This window comes from Rhinopithecus roxellana, chromosome 16, assembly GCF_007565055.1.
Source record: "Rhinopithecus roxellana isolate Shanxi Qingling chromosome 16, ASM756505v1, whole genome shotgun sequence".
Lineage (NCBI taxonomy): Eukaryota > Metazoa > Chordata > Mammalia > Primates > Cercopithecidae > Rhinopithecus > Rhinopithecus roxellana.
In genome coordinates, this window is record NC_044564.1 from 87469610 (window position 1) to 87496120 (window position 26511).

Sequence of the window (26511 nt, forward strand, 5' to 3'; positions counted from 1 at the left end):
ACTGGCCATTGAAAGTGCAGTCGGAGTCATTCAAGAAATACCTAGTTTTAAAAATATAAGATTCTTAAGTGAATGACTATTTGTAAATTACAATTTCAAAACTTACTCAACCTGTATAGACTAATAAAATATTTATCAATCTGAATAAAGGATACCAACATTACTGAAGTATATACCCAAACTTCAGATGTACCTGAGAAAGAACCATGCCTTTTTTTTTCTTCTAATGACTGTAGCTATTGCATTATGCGTACTTCTCCAGACTTTTTTTTTAAGCTTTTGGCACTGCTATAGGCATGTCGGGGAAACTGTGTACGAGGCTCCATGAACTGCTCCCTGGACTCAACATATGTGATATAACACAGCCACACATGCATGTCCAAGTAACACCCTCTTAGGATGCATACAACTTTCCCTTTTCAAGAGAATATTAGCTGTGGCCTCACTGACGTTTAGGGAGACTTAGAGCAGGGAAGATGCTATTCCCTGAAAAAAAATCATTATTTGTACTCCTTTTTCCACTCATCCCCAAGAGACTGCCCAATTCTATATCAACTAAGACCTTCAAGAGACGACAGTTTTCTTTTTTTCTTTTTTTTTTTTTTTTGAGATGGAGTCTCGCTCTGTCACCCAGGCTGGAGTGCAGTGGCACAATCTTGGCTCACTGCAAGCTCTGCCTCCCGGGTTCATGCCATTCTCCTGCCTCAGCCTCCCGAGTAGCTGGGACTGCAGGTGCCTGCCACCACACCCGGCTAATTTTTTGTTTTTTTAGTAGAGATGGTGTTTCATCGTGTTAGCTAGGATGGTCTCGATCTTCTGACCTCGTGATCTGCCCGCCTCGACCTTTCAAAGTGCTGGGATTACAGGCGTGAGCCACCGCGGTCGGACTGAGAGGGCAGTTTTCTAACCTTAGTGGCAAGAACTCATTGTTGTAAGTGACCCTGGTGGATCTTCCCAACTGTTGTAAAGATTTGGAGGCCAGTGAAGAGCTTTTCCAGTGGGTTAGAAGACTTGTTGTCTCCTGTCATCAAGAATCTGACCATCGTTTGTTCCCTTTCTCTAGAGAAATGGCACACATTGTGTTAAGCAAGGCAGCTACAGTCCTAAAGAATACATTTGCCTCAGATGTGCACAGCAGCTAGCTATGTGTTCATCCTCCCCTCGCTTAAATAAAATACTCCTCCTTGGACCTCTAAGCTGACAGTTCCAGGCAGCTCGCTAGTCCCATTAGTGGACCTCAGTGTAGCTCAGGCCCCATCCTAGCCCTGTAGCACCTTAGGGAATGCCACCCTCCTGTTTGGTTTAGAATGCTCATATTCTCATTTATTCAAGTGTATTTTAGTTGCAGATGTATCTGTTAACTGGATGAATTGGGAACATCATGAAAATATGAACTGGATTTTTAAAATCTTTGTATCCAGAGCATCTAGTGTTTGCCTAAATTCCTTCAGAACACAGTCATAAACAGGAAGCCCTTGGGTCAAATTCAGTTTGTCCTGCACAGTGTTTTGTTTTTGAACTGTTTATTGAAGTGTATGTTACCAAAAAAAAAAAAAAACCTTAATGGTACAACTCAATTAATTTTTACAAAATGACCCCAATCAAGAAATCCCAGCCTCATACTCATACTCCATTCTCATACATCCAGAATCCCTCCTCATACTCCTCAAGTCACAGCCTGAGTTCAGCACCATAGGTTATTTCTTAAAGTTTATATAAATGGAATCATACTGTACATTCTCTTTTTGCATCTGGCTTTTTTCATTCAGTGACATGCTTTTGAGATCCATTCACGTCATTGTGATACACGGTAGTTCATTCTCATCACTGTGTAGTATTCTCATATATGAGTAAGTCACAAGTTGTTTATATATTCAACTAGATTAATTACCTTTTGGAGAGCTACTATGAATGTTCCTCAGTCTGTCATTTGGGGGTCATATGCATATGTATTTTTGTTAGGTGAAATTGCTGTATTTAAAAATAAGATTTCAACTTCTCTTTAAAAATTAGGCTTTGCCAGTCCATGATTTCTGGTTTTGCATGGCAACTGTTGTCTCTGGGACATGTGTTTTTCACTTCTATACTCACAGGATGTTGTCCACGTCACCCACCCAAGCCACTCCTCAGTCGAGTTGCCTGCGTGGCCTTTCTGGGTGCAGTTTTGCCACCCATATCTAGAGAGATAGGAGGCAGTTCCTGTAAGGTTGTGTTTCTAAAGATATGTTACAGCTACTTTTCCTTGATATTTTGCTTCGATCTTTGGGCAGAGGGCCTAGGGAAAGAAATAGGCCCTGGAATAAGATGCTGGGTTTAGGGTAGTATATTCAGCTTATTCACTCTGTTCTGCAGATAATGTAGAAGTGCAGGCCTCAGGCACAACCCTCCACCATCTTGGGGCTGTGGCATGGAAAGCTTTGCCTCACACTTGCCAGAAATGGTGCAGCAGGCACGAACATGCCTGAGTTTATCCCCACCCTTTTCCAGGTTATCATTCCAAACGAAGCAGTGTACCTCTTCTTCCCTCAAGTATTGTGAGGAGAAAAACCTTCCATTTTTGTTTCCTAAAGGGGTCCTATGGAGGGGACCTAGTTCTTTTCTCCATGTTTGTTTGTTGTTGTTTTTATTGTTTTATTTTTGCCTCATTGAGCCTTGGTCTAAATAATGAAGAACTAGTTGCATTATAACAGCATTATTTAGGAATCACAAGTCATCTACATTATGTTGCAAACACAAAGATAAGTTACAAAACTGAAAAAGTAATATTCTCAATACTGACAGTTTATGAATAAAAATATTGATTGCCATAAAAGAAACTTTAATGCAAATTTATTTTCCTTTGGTCTTATATATGCTAACAATTGTGAAAATAAAAATAAATTGCCTAATCTAAGCTGTCATATGATTTCTCACACCCTTTCCAGAACTTCTTCTGGTCTAGACATGGACAGCAGTGGTCAAAGTCCAAACACAAATAAGAACAGGGGAGGACCTCGAAACTGTCTCATGCAAATAAAAGATTGATTGATTGACAGAGTCTCACTCTGTCATCCAGGCTGGAGTGCAGTGGTGCAATCATAGCTCAAACTCCTGGGCTCAAGAAGTCCCACCTCGGCCTCCCAAAGTGCTGAGATTCCAGGTGGGAACCACCTGCACACAGCCCAAATGAAAAGGATTGATAGGTGAGGCAGGAGCTGTAGGAGCAGCATGTGTCAGGAGTATATTGTGGGGCATACACACACCCGCCAAAAAGTAGGCAGTTCGAATTTTCTGATGTTCTTTTGCCAGTCTCTGGTGTCCTTCACGTTCTAAATGAATTGGAATAGATTGTACAATGTTCTCTTATAGTAGTAGCTACAAGAAAGGCCGTCCACCCATCCATTCATTCAACAAATAGTGCAAGTGGTATGGAGAGAAGCAGGATGGGGGTGGGAGTGTCAGGGGTACCCTCCCTGTCAGGTGACAGTCACAAGACCTGAGGGCTGTGAGGGAGTTAGTCATGCCATACAAACACCCACTTTAAGAATGTTCTAGGCCACTGAATCCTAGGATGTAAATATGCATAACATAGGGATTTTTGTATAGTAGATGCTTTAAAAAGCTTCTGTGAAGGGATAAATGATTAAGATTTCATGGATTTTGATGTTCAAGTGTCCCTCACGGTGGACTAGGCACTTTGGTTTCTAATGAATTTACTTTGTACTGTAGGTTGTGACCCAGGGGCAGTATTCAGCCTGCAGATTGTTTGGAGTGTACAGTATTTTTGAAAACCAGGAAATTTGATGTCAGAGTCCAAGTTTGCAATGTATTTTGAAAGATATGAGCTGGAAACACTGACCCTGACGTCCTGTGTAGCAGCAATTTGCTGAGCACGTAGGCCCTCCATGGTTCTCTGCTGCCCTGACCTCCTCTTACCCTCTCCTCACAGCTCTTCTGTTGCAGGGACTGGCTTCTGCTGTGTCATGTGGCTGAGCTCACTGTCGTCCTACTTGAAGTTTCTGGTTCTGAAAAATGAATTATAATAAATTGTCACTGAATGTTCATTCAGTTGAGTTTATGAAAAATGAAGGACTTATATAATTCTGTTTGTTATATTTTGCATGTATCAATTTTTTTTTTTTTTTTTTTTTTGACACAGAGTCACATTCTGTCGCCCAGGCTGGAGTGCAGTGGCACAATCTCAGCTCACTGCAGCCTCTGCCTCCTGAGTTTAAGCAATTCTCCTGCCTCAGCCTCCTGAGTAACTGGGATTACAGGTGCAGCCTACCACGCCTGGCTAATTTTTGTGTTTTTAGTAGAGACGGGGTTTTGCCATTTTGGCCAGGCTGGTCTCGAGCTCCTGACCTCAGGTGATCCGCCCGCCTCGGCCTCCCAAAGTGCTGGGATTACAGGCGTGAGCCACCGCACTCAGCTGTGTCAAATATTTTTAACGAATGTCTGAAGTCAGTTTGCTTTGAGGAATCTGTACAAGTATGGTTTTGTTTTAAATAAATTTCTTACCTCTTCCCAGTGAGCAGACCTGAGAGCAGTGAGCACATCTGGTTTCCAGATCTGTGTTTCTAAATACTGTTTCCCTCTAAGGGAACCAGGACTCCTTGGAAAAATGGCCCATAAAAGGTCTGGACCAGAGAAATAAAGGTGTCTGAAAAAGTTTCTTGTACCAAGAAGTGTGAAAGTTTGCAGAGTTTACCAAGGACTCCGAAAAGGAACATAGAAGCCACCATGAAGGGGCAGTTTGAGCATCTCAAAAAAATTAAAAACAGTGGATTATAACACATACGATACTAAATCCTTTTTATAATAACAGAGAAAAGAGGGATGAAAGGATCAGAGTTTTTCCTTACAGAAGAATGTCAACTAATGAATGCAGAAGGAATAACAGAAAATCACCACAGTGAAACCTCTAATATAATAATTGATTTAAGGAAAGATAATCAAGGGAAAGTAAAACAATTAAGTCAGCCTCAGCAACACAGTGAGATCCTGTCTCTACAAAAAATAAAATAGACTAGACATGGTGGCACACACCTGTAGTCCCAGCTACTGGGGAGGCTGAGGTGGGCGAATCACTTGAGGCTGGGAGGTCAAGGCTTCAGTGATCACACCACTGCACTCCAGCCTGGGTGACAAAGCCAGACCCTGTCTCAAAAAATAAGTAAATATATAAAACCATTAGGTCAGAGTTTGCTCGATAGCAAGAAACTGTACTTTGAGTACCCATACAACCATTGTATTTTCACTTTCAGTACAGCGTTCAGTAAATTACTTGAGCTAGTCAGCGCTTTATTATAAAATCAGCTTCACATTAGATGATTTTGCCAACTGAAGAATAATATGGTATTCTGAGCCCATGTACATAGCTTAGGCTGAGCTATGACATTAGATGAAGGTGAGGTATATTAAATACATTTTGACCTATGATATTTTCAACTTATGGTGGGTTTATCGGGATGTAACCCATCATAAGTCAGAGAGCATCTGTATTATTCACTGGTGAATATAGGTGAAGGGTATGTAGTGCTCATTGTGAACTTAAACTTTTGTGTCCTTGAAAATATTACCAAATAAAGGGGGAATAAATGCTAAATAATTGGAGCAGATAATGCAACTTGCCTTAAATTAACTTTTAACTCTTTGATTTATCCTTCACTCTAGTGAAATATTTACCACCAAATTTATTTTAAGTTAATTAAGATGTTACCCTAGACAGGGATTCTTAACTTGGATATATGAATACCTAGAGAATTTGTGGAAAGACTTTATGGTCTTTTGATACATGCCAAGTATTTTTATATATGTATTTTTCTGCATAGAGGATCCATGATAGCTTTCACCATGTTTTCAAAGGGGTCCATCCTTCAACTAGTTAAGAACTGCTGCCCTAGAATAGATTTACAGTTTATAATGTATTTTTTATTCTGAGTGTCACAATACTAGTTAAATTCACTTTCCAAATGATTCACATATAAATTTGATATTTGTGAATGTAATTCCCAATTTAGGCAAAACAAATGAACCTTCAGCAGATTCCAACTTATAAAAAGATTTGCTTATATCAGTTGATAGTTTAATGTAAGTTTATTTGACCACAGCGATTCTGTTACTTAGAAACACACCAGGACATTTTAATAACATGATGTATTCCTTTTCTTTTCCAAACTAATACGTATTTAGTGTAATCACATGTTATTTTTAATACAGTCCTGCTTTCCCTTGCGTGGATTCACATTCTTCACATTTTATACAAAGGAAAAAATATGCTAGACTAAGTTTTAATTTTATCCACTTTCATATAGAAAAGGGAACATAACTTCACAGAAGAAATGGTCATGCCTTTATGATTTAGTTGTATCACCACTCAAGTTTACTTACTGAGTTTAGAACATTTATTCCTTTGCAAATAACAGTATGTGACAGACTGAACTCCAGCAGGGCTTACATTCTCAAATGCTCCTGTTCACCTTGTAATAAAAGACATGTCATAAGCTGAAGCCTTAAGACATGTAGAATCAAACATGGACTAATTCAGGATTACACAGTTTACAGGAGATTTTCCTCTTAAAACCTTTTACAAATGCCTTTGATTCTGTTGGACTAGTTTCAATTGAGCTGATGGTCATAGGGCCAGAAATGAATACGAAAGGAACAAACTTGCTGGGGAAGCCTCTGACCAAAGTTTGCTACGTGGGCTACAGATGGAAAGGCCTGGGTTTGCCAGTGCAGACTGTCTTGCTATACCGTTGGAGACTCATTCAGGGGTTATTTCTAAGGGAAGAATTCATTTATAGGACAGGTTCATTGATCAGATACTTCTCTAGTTTGGCTGACTTTTAAATACAATTTTCCCCTTTTTTAGGTGTTATAAGTAATCACAGTGAATCACACAGATCAAACTTAATTTTCTTTCCTAGGGTCAGGATTTTTTTTTTTTTTTTTTAATCTTATGATGAGATGTCATTTACACTCTCTGAGTTCCAGTTTCCTCACCCTCTTGGCCCCCTCAGCCTGGAGATTCTGCTCAGATGTTCGTGTATACCGTGGTTCACTCTGTTCCGTGCCCTGGATGTGATCATACAGTAACACAGTAGAAAGGCAGTCAAACTCAGGTTTTGCTGTTAATTTCCCACCTACTCCTCAGGAGAGCCATGCTGTTGCCAAGGCTGCAGGGTCCCCACTGGACCCCCACTGGCCCACAGAGTCCAAGTGGTTTACTTCTGACCCTCTGCAGAGCATATGTGCAGAGCCCTGTCTTAGTATACTGGACCTTTTTCCACTGTATTTTCACCAATCTAAGAAATCAGTTATTTTAAATAATTAATATTCACCATACTCAGAGGCCTGGAAGCCTTGAGCAAGTTAAGTAACTTCCTGCTCACCAGTTTCCTGTAGTCTATCCCTGGAAACATTGACACTCACCTTTTTCATGTCTGCCCTATGCCCAGCACCTCCACAGGCTATCAACTTGTTTAGTCTTCCCATCAGCCCTGGGAGACAGATGTTGTTTCCTGATTTTGTGCACGAAGAAACTAGAACTCTAAGTAACTTGGCCAGGTCCGTGGCTGGTACTGATTCTAGTTCAGAGCCAAGATACTCATTATTGTTTTTTTAACTACAAGAGAGGAATCTCCATGTTTCACAGACTTTGGGGGCTTAAGGCCCGTAATGGTCATTTGGTGTTAAGTTAGAGCTGGGCAGAAACTTCTTTTCATGGGTACTTTTAATATTTTTGAATTTTAAGTCTATCAAGGATCTGAATTTACATTCAAACATGGATAGATAAATAGTTCAGTCATCTGTCAGTCTGTAAATGTTTCTGCCATGAGGACATTTTCTATCCTTTTTCTAAAGAAGGGAAAGAGGTGGAATCAATATCATAAAGGGTTTTACTCCACCCTTTGAAGTTTCACTTCAACAGCAGAATTTGAGTATTTCATTCTTTTAAGTCAGCATCTTAGGAACATAGTAATTTATGGTATGTTTAAATGATGGCTTTGGAAGGCATAGTCAGTGTTGCTATTATGCAGAGCAATCAGATTGATTACTAAGTGTTACCAGTTGTCAAAGCGTAACTTAATTGTTTAAAAAATATACTTAGCTTTCTGAGGTCCTTGTCAGAAATATTAATAACATAAATGATTCCCTTTTAATTTTGTGACCCTGTATAAATCTTTTTCTGCTCAGTTTCTAAGTTTTTCTGTGAAAATCCTTAGATTTTGCAGGTTCCTTTTTTATTTAGGAGTGATGTCAACTTTGGATAATATCAACTCTTTGGGTAATATAACTCGTAAGCCGAGCCAGTTTTGACTGGGAGATGAAGGAGATGGAACTCTTTATTCAAGAGCCATTTTAGCACCTACTTTGCACAAAATTCAGGGGTTTAAGAAATGAGTTGTCTCTGTTCTGTTAAGTTTTACAGTCTTTTTGGAGAAACAAGCTATGTCCCTCAACCCAGCTACTGTACAACACCCACATACACAGAGAAGTAATCAATACCTAACTAATAATTCCAGATAATCATTATGTAGGACGTAACTAATAACACTAAAGAGGTCATCACTGCAGACCTACCTAATAATACCAGGTCTGTCCTGGGCAGCGGCACAGGCGCTGAATGGCAGGGGTTTTGTGGGGCTGGGGGTCCTGAGGAACTGGGCTTTTAGGTGCAGCTCATCCTGTGCTTGGAAGCTGGCTCTGAAAGGTGAAAGGCTGAAGTCAGATGGAGACTGCAGTGAACTTGGCTTCTGTGTCCCTCCCTTGAAGCTGAGGGTCGGCACCCATCAGAGATTGGCTCAACTGCCCTTCTCTTGTCAGGCCTCTTCAGGTGTACGTCCTTCCCTGTGCATTCAGCTTTGACCCCATACCTTCCCGTCTTTCCTGTCCTCTCCTTGTCTTGCCTGACCCCCATGGTGACACCCCAGGTTCAGCATTCTCTCACAGATGGCCCCTTTCTCTCAACTTCTCAGCAGCTTTATGAGAATCAGAGCAGTTTCTTCTTTGGTCCCTTCTTTTCTGTCTATCCCTTATCTGGCAAGATAACTATCACTGAATTCCTTTTGGTGTCTCTCATATCTGTGCTGTGAAGGCCGTCACTCTCTTTCTAGATTTTTGCAGTGGATAGTTCTTTTTCCTTTCTTAACTTATTTCTTTCATGGAACACTTCATGCTTCAGCATTTTTCAGTGGTACGCTGCATTTCTCATCGCCTTGAATCTGGTCTAATTCCTGACCTGAGGAGCCCTCGTCTTGCCTCTCCTTTCCTGCCATAATGGGGCTAGACTCCTGACCAGTGAGCCCAGATGTGAGCCCCTCCATCTCCTTGCCTTACTGATTCACATTCCTGTTTCAAGGTCCTTTGATCTTTCTCCCCTGAACCACGTGTATGTGTTGTATGGTTTAGTGTTAATTATATCCTGTATTATATCACAGTCATCTTTTGTGACTCCCCACCTAAATTAGTCAAATTAGAGAAAACATTTTTGCCTAAAGCACTATGCTTAACACAAATATGCTACCAAAAATTTGGGGTTTTATCCTTTAGCTATATACCTGTAATTTGTGGCTTAAATTTTCATATACTTATACCAAGTCTAAAATAATCTTAAAACAAACATTGTCATAATTTGTTAACATTCCCAAGTCAGTTTAAAGATTTATAATACATATTATTAACCGTTACTGGAATAATTATGTGTGAATGGGAATAATCGTCTTGATGACTCCTGGAGGTGTCCATGACAACTAGAGGACACCGTGCATATTTCAACTGTACAACATTGTAGATAGTTTTTTTCTGTTTTAATGAAAGCAGTCATCTTAAGGAGTAATTAACTTTGACTTAATGAGAATGGCTTCTAAGAAGATGTACGTGGAGCCATTTGATGATGCCATTTGAAGGAGAGGTGGTTTTGAGTATCATCCTCCCCTCGTTAGCAACACCTGCCATACCACATGCCCTGTACCCACCGGTTGAGCATCAGCCACTCAGGTTCGGACCTGTAATTAGGCAGCCTGCCACTCTTGGGTGCCCTAGACTTTCCATCCAAACTCTAAGGGAGAGACAGCTTGGTTCAGCAGGAGGAACACCAGCCTCAGAGTCAGAAGATGCAGGGGAAGTCCAGACTTAGCCACATATTCCCTGTTGTTCTCATGTGCCACCTGCCCTCGCTGAGCCCCAGCGTCATCACCTGACCTGCAAGGAGGTTGGTGAGCTTGCAGCACGGTGCTCGTTCCTACAGAAGCTTGTCGACTAGCCATTTAAGATGGCCCAGCAGTCTGCTCAGGGCTAATGTCACCCCACTGCACTGGTGCTCAGAAGGAAAAACAAGCAGCCTCTTCCTAAGGCCAAGCGTCTTCAGCCTGGATGCTCTGGGAATGTAGGTGGAGCTGGAGAAAGGGAAGAGAAGGCTGCATGTTCTTCATGGATTTTAAAACCTAGTGTGTCATTTAGATAGTACCTAGTTTGTTGATTGTAAGAAGAAAAGGGGGATGGGAGTCAACACTTTCTGATGAGAGCAAAGCTGCTTTGTTTGAAGAAAGAGGTCTGTTCACTTCCTTATCAGTGACATGAAACCCCAATGAACCTTGTCTGAAAACTACTGATCTGTTCCAAACATGTTATTTTATAATTGAATCAAATGAAACCCAAAGAAGTAAAATGACTGCATAATTATTGGAGAACAAGATGGGCTCCCAAGTCTCTTGGTTCCTGGTGTAGTTATTTCCTTATACCAGGTTCTGTATGTCTTTCACTAAATCATTTCTTTAGTGCTGCTTATAATATTTTTATTGATAATAAGCCAAATCTCAAAGTTATACTGTTCCTTGTTTATATATACACAAAGACAAGACACACCATTAATATTTTTAGATCATGGCTAGACCAGGACTTCTTTAGTGTATATGTGTGTTAGTAATTATAGTGTAATTTTTGAAGCCAAACAGAACATCTGTTTTTTAGTACATTATATTGTGAAGAGTGTTTGCTATAAGGACATTTATCACTTTTTTATGGAATTAAAACTTCCCATGCAGAACATCATGAAATTTCAGGGCTGAACAAGTTCCATGCTAGCCATATTTTAAAAATTATAAAATCAGTTGAAATAAGTACAACTTCCATGTAAGAAAAAAAGCTTCAATCGGTCATTCTGATTTCCATTTTTCTTTGGGATTCTGCTGCCAGAGCAGAGTTGAGAAGAGACATGCAGAGCAAGCCCACATTGTGCCTGCTGGGTCTGGCATGGGTCTGGATCTGCTGTTACTCCAGGCCATTGAGGGTGGCCGTAGTCTCCTGGCAGCCCTCAGGCCCCAGTGTGCTCATTGCATTGTCACCCATTTTTCTGACTGCACAGCACTTGCCTGCTTACTTAATTGTCTGCTTGATTTCCTGCTTATTGCCTCTACCAGAGAGGAAAGGCCCCATCTGCTCTGTTTGTCACTGTCTCTAGAACAGCATCTGAAACACAACTGAATAAAGTCAGACTAAGAAATGAATGAATGAGTGGTTCAGAATCTGTGTCTGTGTCATCCCAGGATGCTAGTTCTGCTGACTCACCTTATTCAGTTTGAGCCCCCTTTAATACTAATTTTGTTTACAGCTTAGATTGCCTTAAACCATTTATGTCAATGCATTTATATTCATACATCAAGAAGTATTGCGCAAGGGTTCTTGTTAAATGGATGTGTAACCTTATCTTCTTGTTTTTACCTGTCTCTTAAATTCAACTTGGCCAATTTAAAATTAGTAATGCTCCTTCATTCCTAAACTGATTACAAAGCTCAACTTTTGTTCCATAAAATTCTGTTTTTCTTCCTAACAACCTGCTATAAGTCTTTGACCCTTCAGTCTAACAGTTATCTTCATATTATTATTATTGTTCATGTTATAATCTCTGAATCCTGCCTATTAAGAAAGGGCTTAGATCTTCCTCCATCCCTTTAACCTGCACGTTATGCACATGTACCCTAGAACTTAAAGTATAATAATAATAATTATTAATAATAATAATAATAATAATAAAGAAAGGGCTTAGAAAGTAGGCTTAGAAGTAACATTATGGAATAAGTCTGGCCGGGTGCAGTGACTCACGCCTGTAATCCCAGCACTTTGGGAGGCCAGGGTGGGCTTATCACAAGGTCAAGAGATCGAGACCATCCTGGCCATCATGGTAAAACCTGTCTCTACTAAAAATACAAAAATTAGCTGGATGTGGTGGCACACGCCTGTAGTCCCAGCTACTCGGGAGGCTGAAGCAGGAGAATCGCTTGAACACAGGAGGCAGAGGTTGCAGTAAGCCAAGATTGCACCACTGCACTCCAGCCTGGTGACAGAGCGAGACTCCATCTAAAAAAAAAAAAGAAAAAGAAGTAACATTATGGAATAAGTCAAACTTTTCACACTCATGAAATTGAAAGTCACCCATGAAATTGTCGATTGTGGTTGGCTATGCTGGTTCCTTTCAGTTTTATATGAGATAATAACTGCATTCACACTTTCCAAAATGCTTTACATTCTTTTCTGGTTCTTATAATAGCTTTGTGAAGTGGGGATGGAAGGTTCCTAGAGTGGTGAAAGAGCTATTAAATGATTAAATAACTAAAGCTTAAAAATTAGAGAAACCTATACAATGAGGCCAACACTGGCACTTAAGTTCCTAGCCAAGACATAAAACCGAGAGTAACAAACGAAGTCAACATAGTTTCTATATGTGTCTTACAAATTACTTTAGCAATACAAAGATAAAAGATCATTATGTTAAAATTTTTTAATATATGATTTTGGTAGGGCCAATACATAGTAAAGACATAGCTTTATGTTCAATTGAACGGAATAAAATGATATATTTCAGTAAATTAAGGCAAAGGAGATAGATGCTATGACCTGTGGTGCAAAAATTTATACATTAGATTTACCTTTACAAGGTTATAGTCAAGAATAATTAACTTGTATTTTAAGCAAACTCTACTGCTTTTCAAAAAATATTTTAATCTTGAGTAAAGAATGGTGAAGGTAATCTTAATATACTGTTTAACTTTAAAAAATAATTTTAGAATTATAGAAAAGTTTCAAAAATGTATAGAATTCATGCACACCCTTCTGCCAGCTTTCCTTAGTGTTAACAATGTACATAACCATAATACGATTTTCAAAACTGGAAATTAATATTACAGTAGTGTTTTCATTTTACACATGTAATTAATGAAAGAAATGAAAGCTACCCCAATACTTAGTTATATTTATACCAGTAATTATAGCCCAGGGCCTTACAAGAAATTAACAAATTGTTGTTTTAACAGAATAATAAACACTTATTCATAAATTCTGCCTGCTTTTTTTCTTGTCATTATGCTTCTTAATCTTGAACCAAAAGATACATAATTTTTAAAGGGACTTACAGAGTTCTCAGCTAACACCAGTACTCAAGTTGATTATAAAGGCTGTGTTTATTTTGTTCCAGACTCTTCTGGTCTAGCTCAGTATGCATAATATCCTATTCTAGTGAGATGGCCTCTTTCTAAAGGTGAGAAACTGAGAGATTTTACCTTATAAAACTCCTAGAGACTACGCCTTTTAGGTATATTTTGGTTGTACATCTGTGTATTAGTGAATCAGATTGACTAGCATATAATGATACTGAGAATAACAGGAGGATTATGTCTCTCTTGTTAATGACAAATGCAGCTACTACAAATACATGAGTAAAGTTTATGAACAGTAAAGGAAAACTTGGAATTACTTGACATTTTGTGGTTTAAGAACAATACTTGAATATGATCTTATGCATGAAAATGTGTAAGATGGTATTTCTCTAATTTTAATGTAATTGTTTTCAAGATGAAGATGTTCCAGATTTGAGTCATCATCCTCTTCAGCATTGCAAATTTCTTCTGGAAGAATGTTCCTAAGGAAAAATAGACATGCAAGTCACACATGGTCCAAGTAATAATCTGCCTTCATTTAGGAGTTAAGTTTAACATTTGTTAAAAAACTTATTTTGTTCTTAAAATAAAGTTGGATCCTTATATTATAGACCAGAATAAATTCCAACTACGTCAAAGATCCAAATGTGAAAGATGAAGCCATAAAAGACTCGAACAGACCATGGTCACACCCTCTGACTCGGGAGATTCTTCCTATATGTGATTTGAAAACCAGAAGCACTGAATGAAATGATTTAAAATTTACTGCAGGTTTTAAAAAGAAAGTGCAAAGTTAAACAACATGACAAAGGAGAGAGTAACTTATATCACAGATACAAAGGCTTCCTAAGAATCTAGGAGGAAAATGGAAAATGCTCAATTTCATTCATAAGAAAAATGTAAATTGAAACTTTACTGGCATACCACTTTTTATTTATGAGGTTTGCAAAAAAAAAAAAAAAAAAAAATCCAAAAGCTCATTAACATATTCTAATAGTGAGCCTGGACCGATCAAATACCACTGAAGGGAATGCAAAATGGTGCACCCCTTCTGGAGAGGAATTTGGCGGTATCTAGCAAAATTACATATGCACTTTATCCTTTGTACTCTGCATTCCCACTGCTAGGATTTTATCCCAAAGTTAAACTGGAAAAAAACAAAATGACATTTATACGAACTTATCTTCTGTGGCATTATTTTTAGCAGTAAGAGTGGAAACAAATGTCTATCAATAACGAACTGATTGAATAAAATATAGTATATCTGCATCATATTCAGTTGTAAAAAGGAATGAAGAAATTCTCTACATACTGATGTGGAGTGATATACTGATACTTTTAGAAAGCAAAGGGTAGGCTGGGCGTGGTGGCTCACACCTGTCATCCCAGCACTTTGGGAGGCCGAGGCGGGTGGATCACTTGAGGTCAGGAGTTCAAGACCAACCAGACTAACATGGAGAAACCCTGTCTCTACTGAAAATACAAAATTAGCCGGGCATCGTGGCATATGCCTGTAATCCCAGCTACTTGGGAGGCTGAGGCAAGAGAATTGCTTGAACCCGGGAGGTGGAGGTTGCAGTGAGCCAAGATCACGCCATTGCACTCCAGCCTGGGCAACAAGAGCAAAACTCTGTCTCAAAAAAAAAAGAAAAGAAAGAAAAAAAGCAAATGGTAGAAAAAATACACATACCCCATAAGGTTTTTTTTTAAATGTCATTTTCTTATATCTTATATTTCTTTTTTTATATATATACTTTAAGTTCTAGACCCCTCCAAATCTCATGTTGAAATGTGATCCCCAGTGTTGGAGGTGGTGCTTAATGGAAGGTGTTTGGGTCATGAGGGCAGATCACTCATAAATAGATAAATATCCTCTCTAGGATCAGGGGAGTGAGTGAGTTCTTGTTCTATTAATTCCCATAAGCGCCTAGCACCTCCCCATTCTTTTTTGCCTCCTCTCTTACCATGTGATCTCTACACACTCCATCTCCCCTTCCACCATGAGTGGAAGCAGCCTGAAGGCCCTCACCAGATGCAGATGCCAGTGCCGTGCTGCTTGCACCGCCTGAAGAACCATAAGCGAAATAAACCTTTTCTCTTTATAAATTACCCAGCCTTGGGCATTACTTTATAGCATCAGAACTGGACTAAGGCATAGAGAGAGAGAAAACTGCCCTTTTGTGTGATAATTTGTATACTAATTATGGATAGGGATGGGGAAATATGTATATGTATGTAGGCTTATGTTTGCAAAAATAAATACTGGAAGGATAAACTAGAAATTTAAATTTTTAAACTATGGGAAGGATCATACAGTGTACGACAGACAATCACAGAAGTAAGACTTCTCTTAATTCAACTTCTTACACAATTTTGACTTTGGAATTATAAATATTTAACATAGTCAAAAGTAATATTCAAAAAGAAAAAAGCAGTTTCTAAAAACTAAAAACTAAATAACATTTCTGAATATTAAGTTGTTGACATATCACAGAGGAAACCACTGTATTTCAGCTGTACATGTTTAGTGGAACTTATTCTAAAGACAAATAGAGCTACCAAAAAATAATAAACTTAAAGCTTTTATTATTAGCAGTAATAATGATGTCATTTTGAAACAATTGTTTACGTATTGTAAGATCATCCAAGTTAATATTGTTGGGAACCTAGATTTTCAGTGTAAGAGAAACAAGTTTTAATAAAAGGAATTAATATTCAATGACGTTAAATTTGATTTGGGAATGCCAATCTGAACTTATTTTCTTTTCAAAATACGGAATTTCCTGGCAGTCCGCTGAAAAGCCTCCATACAATAGCAATACAATTGAAAGGGCCACGGCTGGTTCCTGCTTGGGGCTTCTCAATACTATTCCCCAAAGGAAGGGGCCAGGCTTTTTGGAGGAAGGTCTGTAGTAGAGAATGCAGAAAGTAAGCCTGAGGCCCACGTGTGCCCAAAAGCAAGTGAGCAGACACAAGAGCCAGTTTGAATAGTGACCATTGTCCAGATACAGGACGGTTTGAGAATAATGACTGCAACTGATTGAGGCATAACTGCTTACATGAAAGCGTAAGTGTATATTGATTCACCGGAAAAAGAGAGAACCCTAAAACAAAATAAAGCAAAAACATTTAGGCTCCAACTTCTTACTCCCACTTGTGGCTTAAAAGAAAGAACTAAGCTTTTTTCTTGCCTTTCAGAGTGACAAAGCAGCCCTAGTTGATGAGCCAAAAATTTTTTACAGCGGAATTCCAGCTAATAAGCGTGAGAAGCATGGCAAAAGTAGAAATTCATCATTTTGTTACCCCTAATGAAGTAAGAATCAGACAACATTCATCTATGAGTGAAACCATTGGTTCAGTGATGGAAGAGTAAGTTTGTCATAGGAGATACCAGGCTGTGACCACCTCAACCCACTGATCAATTTCAGAGTCACAAAAAGTGGGACAAACATTAAACGTCTTCTGATGCAATGCAGTATGAAGCATATGGCACAACCTGTGAAGTATTTTTGCAAAAAAATTTTGAAACTGAATTTTACAAAGCCTTCCCAAGCCCCATCTCTTCTTCCAGTACCTTTAAAAACTCGAACTTTTCTGTGTTTTTGTTTTGTTTTGTTTTTGTAGGCATTTAGTTTATTTGGACTTTTAGAAAAGGGGAAAGACTAAGAGGCATAATTCTCAGGGACAGAACAACAAGGCTATTGTCTCCCTCACTGCCAATTATAAAGACCCTACTGACAAAATATTCTGGATTACTTCTCAAGACACTCATGCCATCTAGGCAGGAGTGATGATTCAGTATATAAGCTGGATACACGCAGAAAAATGTGTTCCCAAAAGTAGGTAAAGTGAGTATCAATAAATGTATTCAGAAATTTGACTTCAGAAAAATCTAGATAGAAGCAGTTTGAATTTTAGCATATATTTAGGTTTTATGCTCTATAGATTTATTTATTTACATATGGAGGTGGGAGTAGTAACATAATCTATTGCTTTGAAGACTTATCTGAAACTCTCTCTAAAGTTCTAAGTGTTATATAATAATAATCTGTTAATTTTTCTTTTTTTTTTTTTTTTTTTTGAGATGGAGTCTCACTCTGTTACCCAGGCCGGAGTGCAGTGGCATGATCCCGGCTCACTGCAACCTCTGCCTCCCAGGTTCAAACATTCTCCCACCTCAGCCTTCCAACTAGCTGGTATTACAGACATGCACCACCAAGCCCTGTTAATTTTTGTAGTTTTAGTAGAAACGAGGTTTCACCATGTTGGCCAGGCTGGCCTGGAACTCTTGACCTCAGGTGACCCACCCACTTTGGCCTCCCAAAGTGCTGGAATTATAGGCGTGAGCCACTGCATCTGGCCAAAAGATGTTTTAACTATGGAAATTTATAAACATGTGCAAAAGTAGGAAAAACCTCTAATGAATCCTCACATACCTGTCATCCACATTCAGTAATTACTAACATTTGCCAATCTTGTTTAATCCAACCCCTTAGCACCATTTTTTTTTTTCCTTAACATAAATCCCAGAGATCATGTCATGGTTGTTTTATCATATATTTTGCCAACCAAAATTTAAACAGATACTTGAAAAAGTCAAAATTTACCGTATCTTGTTGTTGTTCAGCCTCAGAAAATGTAGTGCTTTCATTTCTTGTATCCCAGGTGGTATAGATTTTAAGTCATTGTGATCCAGAAATAATTCTCTCAGGGAATGATATGCCCCATAGAAGGAGACACGGTCCATGCCATCATCAGCAAGTTTGTTAAATGACAGGTACAAGTATTCCAGGCCTGGTTCCATATGACCAAACACATAGCCAGGGATCCGTTCAATCTGGTTCCCGAGGAGCACGAGGTGCAGCAAGGACTTGGGTAGATAGGAGGGGACATGATAGAGCTTGTTGTACGAGAGATCAATGGATTCTAGATTTCTGCAACAAAGAAAAAAGTAAACAGGGTAGGGACATCAGGATGGTGATCATCAGCTCTAAATTTTGATAAGGCCAGTCTTGATGCTGGTCCATTTTCCTATATAAGCACCCAGTTTGTAGTGAAGATTCCAAATAGGAACTTTTCTAGGTATAGCCAGCCCTAGTCCCTTGCACCAAGGTGCATGTCCTTACCAGCGTGCCGTACTGCCTCCCAGCTATGCGAATCCATGCGAGGGGAGCATCAAAGACTAGGAGGGAAAAACTCATATCCCTGGAGGCAATACTGAGGCCCAAAGACTAAAATATCTGTAAGGTTGATGTGTTGAATCCAAAATGAAATCCCATGAATCCTAGCATACATCGAAATGCCTATCTTTAAAGTTGTCTCTGGTTCCAGCAAGGAAGTTTGGTTTGTTTGGCTTGTTTTGGTTCCCCTTCCCCTACATTTTCATTCCACATTTGATTTGATGACCTGGCACACCTGGGACTTGAGGTGATCCTGAGGGATCTAGAAAATGCTGTTAATCATCTAGAAGATCTGGGAAATGTGGTGAACTCACTGGCTTGTTTCAGGAACCCCACCTGAGTCTCCTAAGGCTTCTGCCCCACACCCTCTTTTCACCTGATGAAGACTCCTCTGCCCACAGTGGACTCAGTGCCACATGCTGCTGAGCCCAGTTGGCCTCTCCATCCTGTTTCTGAATGACACACGTCCCCGGCTGTGTTACTTAGGCACATAGTTCCAGGACATGCAATCCCAGATCCCAGTTGTCTGCTGGATTTGCTGCAGGGCTTGCTTCTGACTCCCTCCCCCTTCACTGAGAGCTACAGCCAGAGGTTGCTGATTCTTGTCCAGGAAGATGGAGTCTACTTTTGGCCTCCACTGTTAGGCCAAGCATTCTTCAGTCTATTTTGTAAGAGTTGAAGTGAAGAAATAGTTTGGAGAAAAGAAGGCTGTGTAGTGTAGAACAGGCCTGTGCTCTGGAGCCTGGTGCTTCTACCTAATGATGATGAGGAGAAGGAGTATGGCAGATTTCTTTCTCACTGTGTGCAGGGGATTATCTCATTCAAACCTGCTGACAACCTGTGAGGTAGACAGAGCTAGAGTGGCATTTGACCACTAGTGGGCAGACCTCGAAGTCAGACAGCTGGGGCTCAGTTTTTGCTAGCTCAGCACTTGGTATATGATAGGGTGTCCAGTATTCAGTATGGTGACAACAGCAGTAGTAACTGTAATAATCCTAACACCAGTCATGCAATGCACAGGTTGGAAACTGCATGAAGGAGCCCACTTTGGGGATAGGGTAAGGGTTCACTAAGAAATGATTCTGTCTCCGAGCCCTTCAGTATCGTCACCTCCCTCACGTATCCCATTCCCAGTTTTCCTACTCTGTTTAATAATGACGAGAGGAAGAAATAGTTCAATAAAATTTAAATTGTAGCATGTACTTACTCTTGATTTATCCAGGCTAGAGGAGCAATCCTATTTTCTTCAATTTTGTTATAACGTAGTACAATGACATTGATCTTTCTGGTATGATTGAAACAAATTTCAGTTATTTCTTCAATTTGGTTATTTTCTAGGTATAATTCCTATAATTAAGAGAAAAGACTTATTTTTCTTTTGTTAGTTGATATGTTCAGTTTCATGAAGACTAAAATAGTAACATAGACTATTGTCATTAGTATTATCTAAAGAGTCTTTTACTGCTCTTTCAAGTAAGCTCGTGTTTTTAAGTTGTCTTTTTTTTTTTTTTGAGACGGGGTCTCACTTTGTCACACAGGATGGAGTGCAGGGGCACAAACACGGCTCACTGCAGCCTTGACCTCCCAGGCTCAAGTGATCCTACCACTTCAGTCCCACAAGTGACTGAGACTACAGGTATGCACCACCAAGCCTGGCTAATTTTTGTATTTTTTGTAGAGACAGGAGCTCACCATGTTGTTCAGGCTGGTCTCAAACTCCTAAGCTCAAGTGATCTACCCGCCTTGGCCTCCCAAAGTGCTGGATTTACAGGAAAGTTGTCAAATTTTATAACTAATTAGTAAAATAAAGCACACGGTCTGTCATGGTTATGGAATCAAATGAATTTTATTTAAAATGTATTACCCATAATATGTTGCGAGAAATGGCATACCATAATAATTATACAAGGCTCTCTACTTTATAATACTTATTCACATAAGTTATCTCATTTGGGCTTAAAAACTCTGAAAGTAGACAGTAATTATTGTCTCAACTTACCAGTGGAGTTAAGTTGGGCCTGGAGAGACAGGGAGGCTCACCCGCGGTTACGTGACTAATGCTGAGAGGAGCTTGTCCTAGCCGAGCCTCCAGTCCCAGACTGTCTGTTTCCTACTATTTCATGTGGTCTATAATATTTTAGTCTCATGTTTTTAGATTTGCTTTTGTTATAATTAATTTAAAGTTAATTAGGAGCTTTAATTTGCAACCAAGGAGAAGTTTGCTAGAACTGTTAATAAGTTTTTAATAGCTAGCTGCCTTCAAGTTAAGTTTAGTTGGCATTAGAGGGAGTTTTTCACTAAAGGATCTGCATTATAAAAATTCTCCTTGTTCTCTTGTTAGAATTCAGAGGTAGAACTGGCATATATCTTTAGTGTCACCTTCTGTTCCACCTGTGAGAATTTCCCTCTTTGTTAATTTTGGCATTTGTTAGAAATTAGTAAAGCAATTTTCAACTTTTTGCTTTTACCTGCGTATGTATTTAGGAGGTGAGCTAGATTAGAGACTAGTTAAATAAATCCTGGCACACCTGTCCATATGTTGAAAAGTCTGCAGCTGTAGGAAAGAATGCCATGAGGCAGCCTTGAGGCTGCATGGTTAAGTGAGGCAGGTGTACAGCAGCGGCTTTAGAAGGATTCATAGTATGTGCCATGCATTTGTGCACTTGTATGCCCAGTGCTTTGCAGACTGGTAGGAATGGGTCCCTTTGGAGAGAGAGAAGCCAGTATGGGAAGCTCAGGCTCAGAGTGGGGCACATTGCTCTTTTGTATTATCCTCATTGTGTTTGTATGTGTTTTAACATGTGTATGCATTGTCTATTTAAATTTTAATCTTTTAATTATTAATTTCTGACCCTGCCCCACAAAGAATCTGACTTCGCATGTCTGGGATAGGTCCAAGAGTCTGTATTTCTTAAGAACCCAGGAGATTCTGATGGAAAGCCAGGTACTGATGAATGTCAGTGTTATATAACTCTGTCGCTCAATCTGGAAATAGGAAGAAGAGGAAGGGTGATAGGCATGACAGCCACATAAGATCACAATAGATGATCCTCTTCTCTGGCTTGTTGGGGCTGATGCCGGGGGATGCTGCATCCTGACTTCTGGCTGGATGATCATGTGGTGAAGGAGAAACGGAGCTTAGTAAGGAAACCTGTGTTCCCACAGGGTCTGCCAGTATGTATAGACTCTCTGGACCTCAGTGTTCTTTTTGGTGGGCGGGGTGGGGTGTGGTTTGTAGAGACAGAGTCTCTCTGTGTTGCCCAGGCTGGAGTGCAGTGGTACGATCCTAGCTTACTGCAGCCTCAAACTCCTGGGCTCAAGTGATCCTCCACCTCGGCCTCCTGAGCAGCTACGACCACAGGTGTGCACCACCATGCCTGGCTAGTTTTTTTAAAAATATATTTTTTAGAGACAGGGCCTCAGTATGCTGCCCAGGCTACTCCCAAACTCCTGGCCTCAAGCCGTCTTCCTGCCTCAGACTCCCAGAGTGCTGGTATTACTGGTGTGAGCCACTGCACAGTCCACCTCAGTGTTTTCAATGCAGGAAATGAGGGGTGTTGACATTCATCAGCCAAAGACCCTCTGGAGCACATCCTGCAGCAAGGATACCACACATCTGGGGACCTGTGGGGCATCTCTAGAGGATAATAAAGCAAGGCTGGAGTTTGGGGCCTGGAGTTAGTCACAGGACAGTTCTGGTAGGAATTGGGTCAAAACTTGTAAGCTACAGAGTTGCTGGAACAGTCAGAGGCCTTCTTTGTACAACACTTGTATCCATGCAAGTTACTGTTAGGTCAGAGTGTCTGTGATTTTGCCTGGAATTTGTCAGTGGACACTCTGTTACGGTTAATACCTGTTTGAGCTTCTGTGATAAGTGTCACATTTCTGGATTGGGACAGTATACACTGTCTTGAGAGTCAGAGTACCTCATAGAAGTTGTGGTTTCTTTTAAATTCTCAATTCCTTTCTCCCATTTCCCCCAAGAGCTGTCAGAAGTACCATTTTTCACTTTATCAGGTGTCTCTACTAGTAATTATAATTTCGATTCAGAATTTTGTATTGCTTGAAGAAAAACAATGCTTAAATTATAGGAAATTCTGCATACAGCATGAAACTAGAGTTTAATTTACATCACAATAGTCTTAAAATATATTTTGTTGTATACCATATTTAAAATATAATACATTTAAAACATTAAAAGAAATATATTGTTACCTCAATAGAAGCAGGAAGACCCTGTGGTATAATTCTAAATTTATTTTTTCCCAGACGCAAGTAGGCTAGGCTCTTCAAAGGTTTGAAAGCTAAAGGATTGACATTGACTTCACTGAGATTATTTCCTTCCAGTTCTAAGGTGACCAGTTGATATAAGTCTATAAAAAATAAAAGTATTAGAATATTAGGATAATTGAAAAACCGTGCAGATTTTTGTAGGCTTTTGAAATGTCATGTGAAATGACCAGTTTATTTGCAGGGCAAATACAGTTTTTTTAAAACCTTTGTATCCTCCTATAAAGTCTTTTCTTAAGTACTTTGTACATCCCAGATGCTCAATTCAACCAGGACTAAATGCATGGTCCAGTAGTGAGGCAGACCCGAAAAAAATCATTGAAATGCTAGGTGCTAACGATATGTGTAAGGAACAGAAGCAAGAGAGAAGAGAGGGAGGAAGATAGGAAAGGGAGGCAGAGGAGTTTCCATAGAAATTGTGGTGGCTGAACAGGGATTTGGAATTCAGATAGGAAAGGAATAGAAAGTTGTGGACAGTCATTGGAAACATTGCAAAGATATAGATATATGAAATGGCAACATCATAGGCAATGGGGTGGGTGGAAGTTTAATGCAATGAGTGATTTTTTTTTCCAGGACACAGAAAAGAACACTTTCCCTGGCTCACCCTCAGTCTCTGAACAAGGGAGTCAGAAGTAAACCAGAGCAGTGAATTCCCATCATAGTTACTCACTTGTTGGCACAGAGTGCAGCCAAATGGAAGCTTTGAAAGAATGATGATCAAAAATTCTCCACGCATTCAGATTGAACTAGCAAGAAAGGCCTTTATACAAACAAGTTTTTTTTCTACTTTGTTTCTACTAGTCTCAGGAGTGGTGTGATCCAGGTCAAATGGAAGCTCCATGCTGCAAAATGGACAGCTCAGCAATGACAATACCCAGAGGCATCTGAATCAGAGGTTCAGGGTGTGGCCAAAATTCCCAGATTAGGGGATGTTTTTTATTCAACCCCCTTCATGGGCATTGCACCGAATGCCATGTGGGACTCAGTTCTGTTCTTAGGCAACAACAAAGACAGTTGCATCAAGAATAGAAATAATAAATGCTGGAAGATTATAAGAAGAAAAAACAGTATAGATGTGAGTGGTATGAAAGTGCCAGTCTCCTACAGACAGAAAGATTTAGATAGAAGTAGGAGGAACTTCCAGGCTGAAATAGCCAGCTGAGCACATGTAGGTGAAAGACCATGTGGGTTTGTTCAGGGGGAGAGGAGACTAGCCCTGGAGTGGCTGTGCACAGTGGGGTGAAGGTTGGTGCTCAGAGAGAAGTGTACTGGGAGGGCCTTTTTTTATTTTATTTTATTTTATTTTATTTTATTTATTTTATTTTATTTTATTTTAATTTATTTAGAGACAGAGTGTCGCTCTGTCGCCCAAGCTGGAGTGCAATAGCATGGTCTTGGCTCACTGCAACCTCCGCCTCCCAGGTTCAAGCGATTCTTCTGCCTCAGTCTCCCGAGTAGCTGATTGCAGGCACCCACCACCACACCCAGCTAATTCTGGGAGGGCCTTTGCACCCTGGACAACAATGTCTGGCTCTCATTCTCAAGGCAGCAAGATGGGGATGGCAGGACAAGGGCCACATTTTACAAAAGTTAAGCTGGTGGTGGTGCTTAGGATTAATGGAAGTGCTGAGCAACAGGAAGTAACCAGGCCAGCCAGTAAATTGTGATAAGTGGTTGTATTTCCTCATATTCACTTTCATTTCCAAAACTAAAGGTACTGAGAATCTGACGTCTTTTTCTAGTAAATAGGTGAAGTTTTGAAATGCAGTGGAAGTTTTTCTTTGAAAAATAGATAACAGAAATGAACTAATGGCCATTACATGACTGAGAGAAAAAGAGAGAAACAGTACAAATTCAGGACACTGTGTTTTCGTTTGCAGTTATTCTCTGGTATATATAGGAAATAGGAGGTAACAGGAAATAGGATGGTGCTAGAGAGTGTTTCTTGTAGGTGAGACTTGAGGTAGATGTTGAAAGGATTCATGGACAGGAAACAGGAAGTCTTCCATGGTGGGTGGTACCATGACAGGTTGTGGACATGGCAGGTGCCTCGATGTTCCTGGCAGGCAGCATCACATGGTCATCCACTGGAGCAACCTCCAGGGCTCCTAGTTTGGTTGTTTCAGTCATTAGTGACAACAAAAATGCTTTTAAAGCATGCCTGGTTTTCCTCTGCTGTCCCTCCCTCCACCTTTCACACCTCTCTCTCAATTTTAAGCCCTTCCCTTTCTCCATACCACATGTGCACATCTCAGGTGGACTCTGCTCCTCCTGCAGGTAAATTCCCTGCCCTCCAGCAAGGTGTGTGCAGCCCCTGGTGTTGCTCATTGCCTGCCCTTCACCTTCACTGTGCCTGCTTGCAGGTCCCACAGTATCCCAAATTGTCTCATTTATTTGCCCCTTTGTGCTGTTTTCTCTCCCTGGCGTGCCCTCCTTCCCCGTCTCTGGAGCTATAATCTGAAAGGTCATGAGTGAGGAGCCGCCCCAAGAGAGATGACAGGAGAGCAGTGGGTCACCTGCTTCCACACAGAAGCAGGGTGGCCTCATAGCATTCCTGGCAGCCAGCCTGACCGTCCACAGCATCAGGACTCCCAGCCAGGGGGAGCCCAGCACCCAAGGGAGCGGCACAGCAGGAGCTCTTAGAACTCAGCCCACCCAGGGAGTGCGGCAGGGGTATCTGGGCCGGAGGACAGAAAGCACTGCCGGCATGGGGCCGAGGCTCCTCGGTGCTCAGACTGTGGAGAAAGGCGGGCTAAGAAAGGCAAGCAGACAGCCCGCTCACCCTGGCTTCCTGTCAACACTCTGGGAATCTAGAAGCATTTGTGAGTGCGGGAGAAGATTACTCTTTAAGGCAGTTCCAGGGGTGTGTGAAAGCACCTTCACAATCAGGAGTGCATGTTTTATAACACCTCATTTTGATAACCCAACTAGAAATGTGACTGACTTGTAGCTCATATACAGCCTGTTAGTACAGTTGTTCTAGACTGCTGACACCCTTTGGTCTTCAGCAGTTAGAAACTGAATTTTCTAATGTCTTTCCCATTTGGCAATCTCCATCGAAATTTGTGTTTATTAATGTTTTTCTGTGTGTCCTGAAATCCATCTGGAAATTGAGTATTTCCATAACTAATCCTCAGATTTGGAAATTCTCATTATTATTGTTCTTTTCTCAATACCAGAAGTGTTTTGTTCCTGTGAAGTTTTTTGGGAGCTACAGGAAACAATTGGATTGTTTGATTCCTTTAAAGGCTTTGTTTAATAAATAACATAATGAATAAAAACATAATATGTTTCAAAGCAAGTAAACAGACAGTGTTGAGCACTGACCTCAAGAGCTATGCTAGACTATTAGGAAGATAAAAAGAAAAGGTAGGCAGTCCTTGTCTCAAAAAAGTACATTGTATAATCAAAGGCATTAGCTAGAATTCATGAAAAGTAAAATGTGATAAAACCTCTTTTATACAGAGTCACATATGATATCTTCAGCTATCTAGCACAGTCCAGAAACAAGCAGAAGAGGAGCCAGTGCCAGCAATGTCAAGTGCACAGAATGTAGGGCACCCTCGCTAAAGGCTATCAGAAAGCTAGGCCACAGTGGGAGCTGTGCATCTGCATGCTGT

At 40.2% G+C, this 26511-nt stretch overlaps 2 protein-coding genes across 4 annotated transcripts in view; one reads left to right on the forward strand and one right to left on the reverse strand.

Moving 5' to 3' along the window:
• Window positions 1-26511, forward strand: part of CENPP (centromere protein P) — a 280354-nt gene that overhangs the window by 155408 nt on the left and 98435 nt on the right. The gene's annotated exons all lie outside the window — the stretch shown is intronic.
• ECM2 (extracellular matrix protein 2) overlaps window positions 12746-26511 on the reverse strand; it is a 42838-nt gene continuing 29072 nt past the window's right edge. The window contains 4 exon segments of the mRNA XM_010375104.2: window positions 12746-13900; window positions 18026-18352; window positions 19806-19945; window positions 22814-22971. Coding sequence (XP_010373406.2) covers window positions 13732-13900; window positions 18026-18352; window positions 19806-19945; window positions 22814-22971 — 794 coding nt within the window. The 3' untranslated portion in view covers window positions 12746-13731.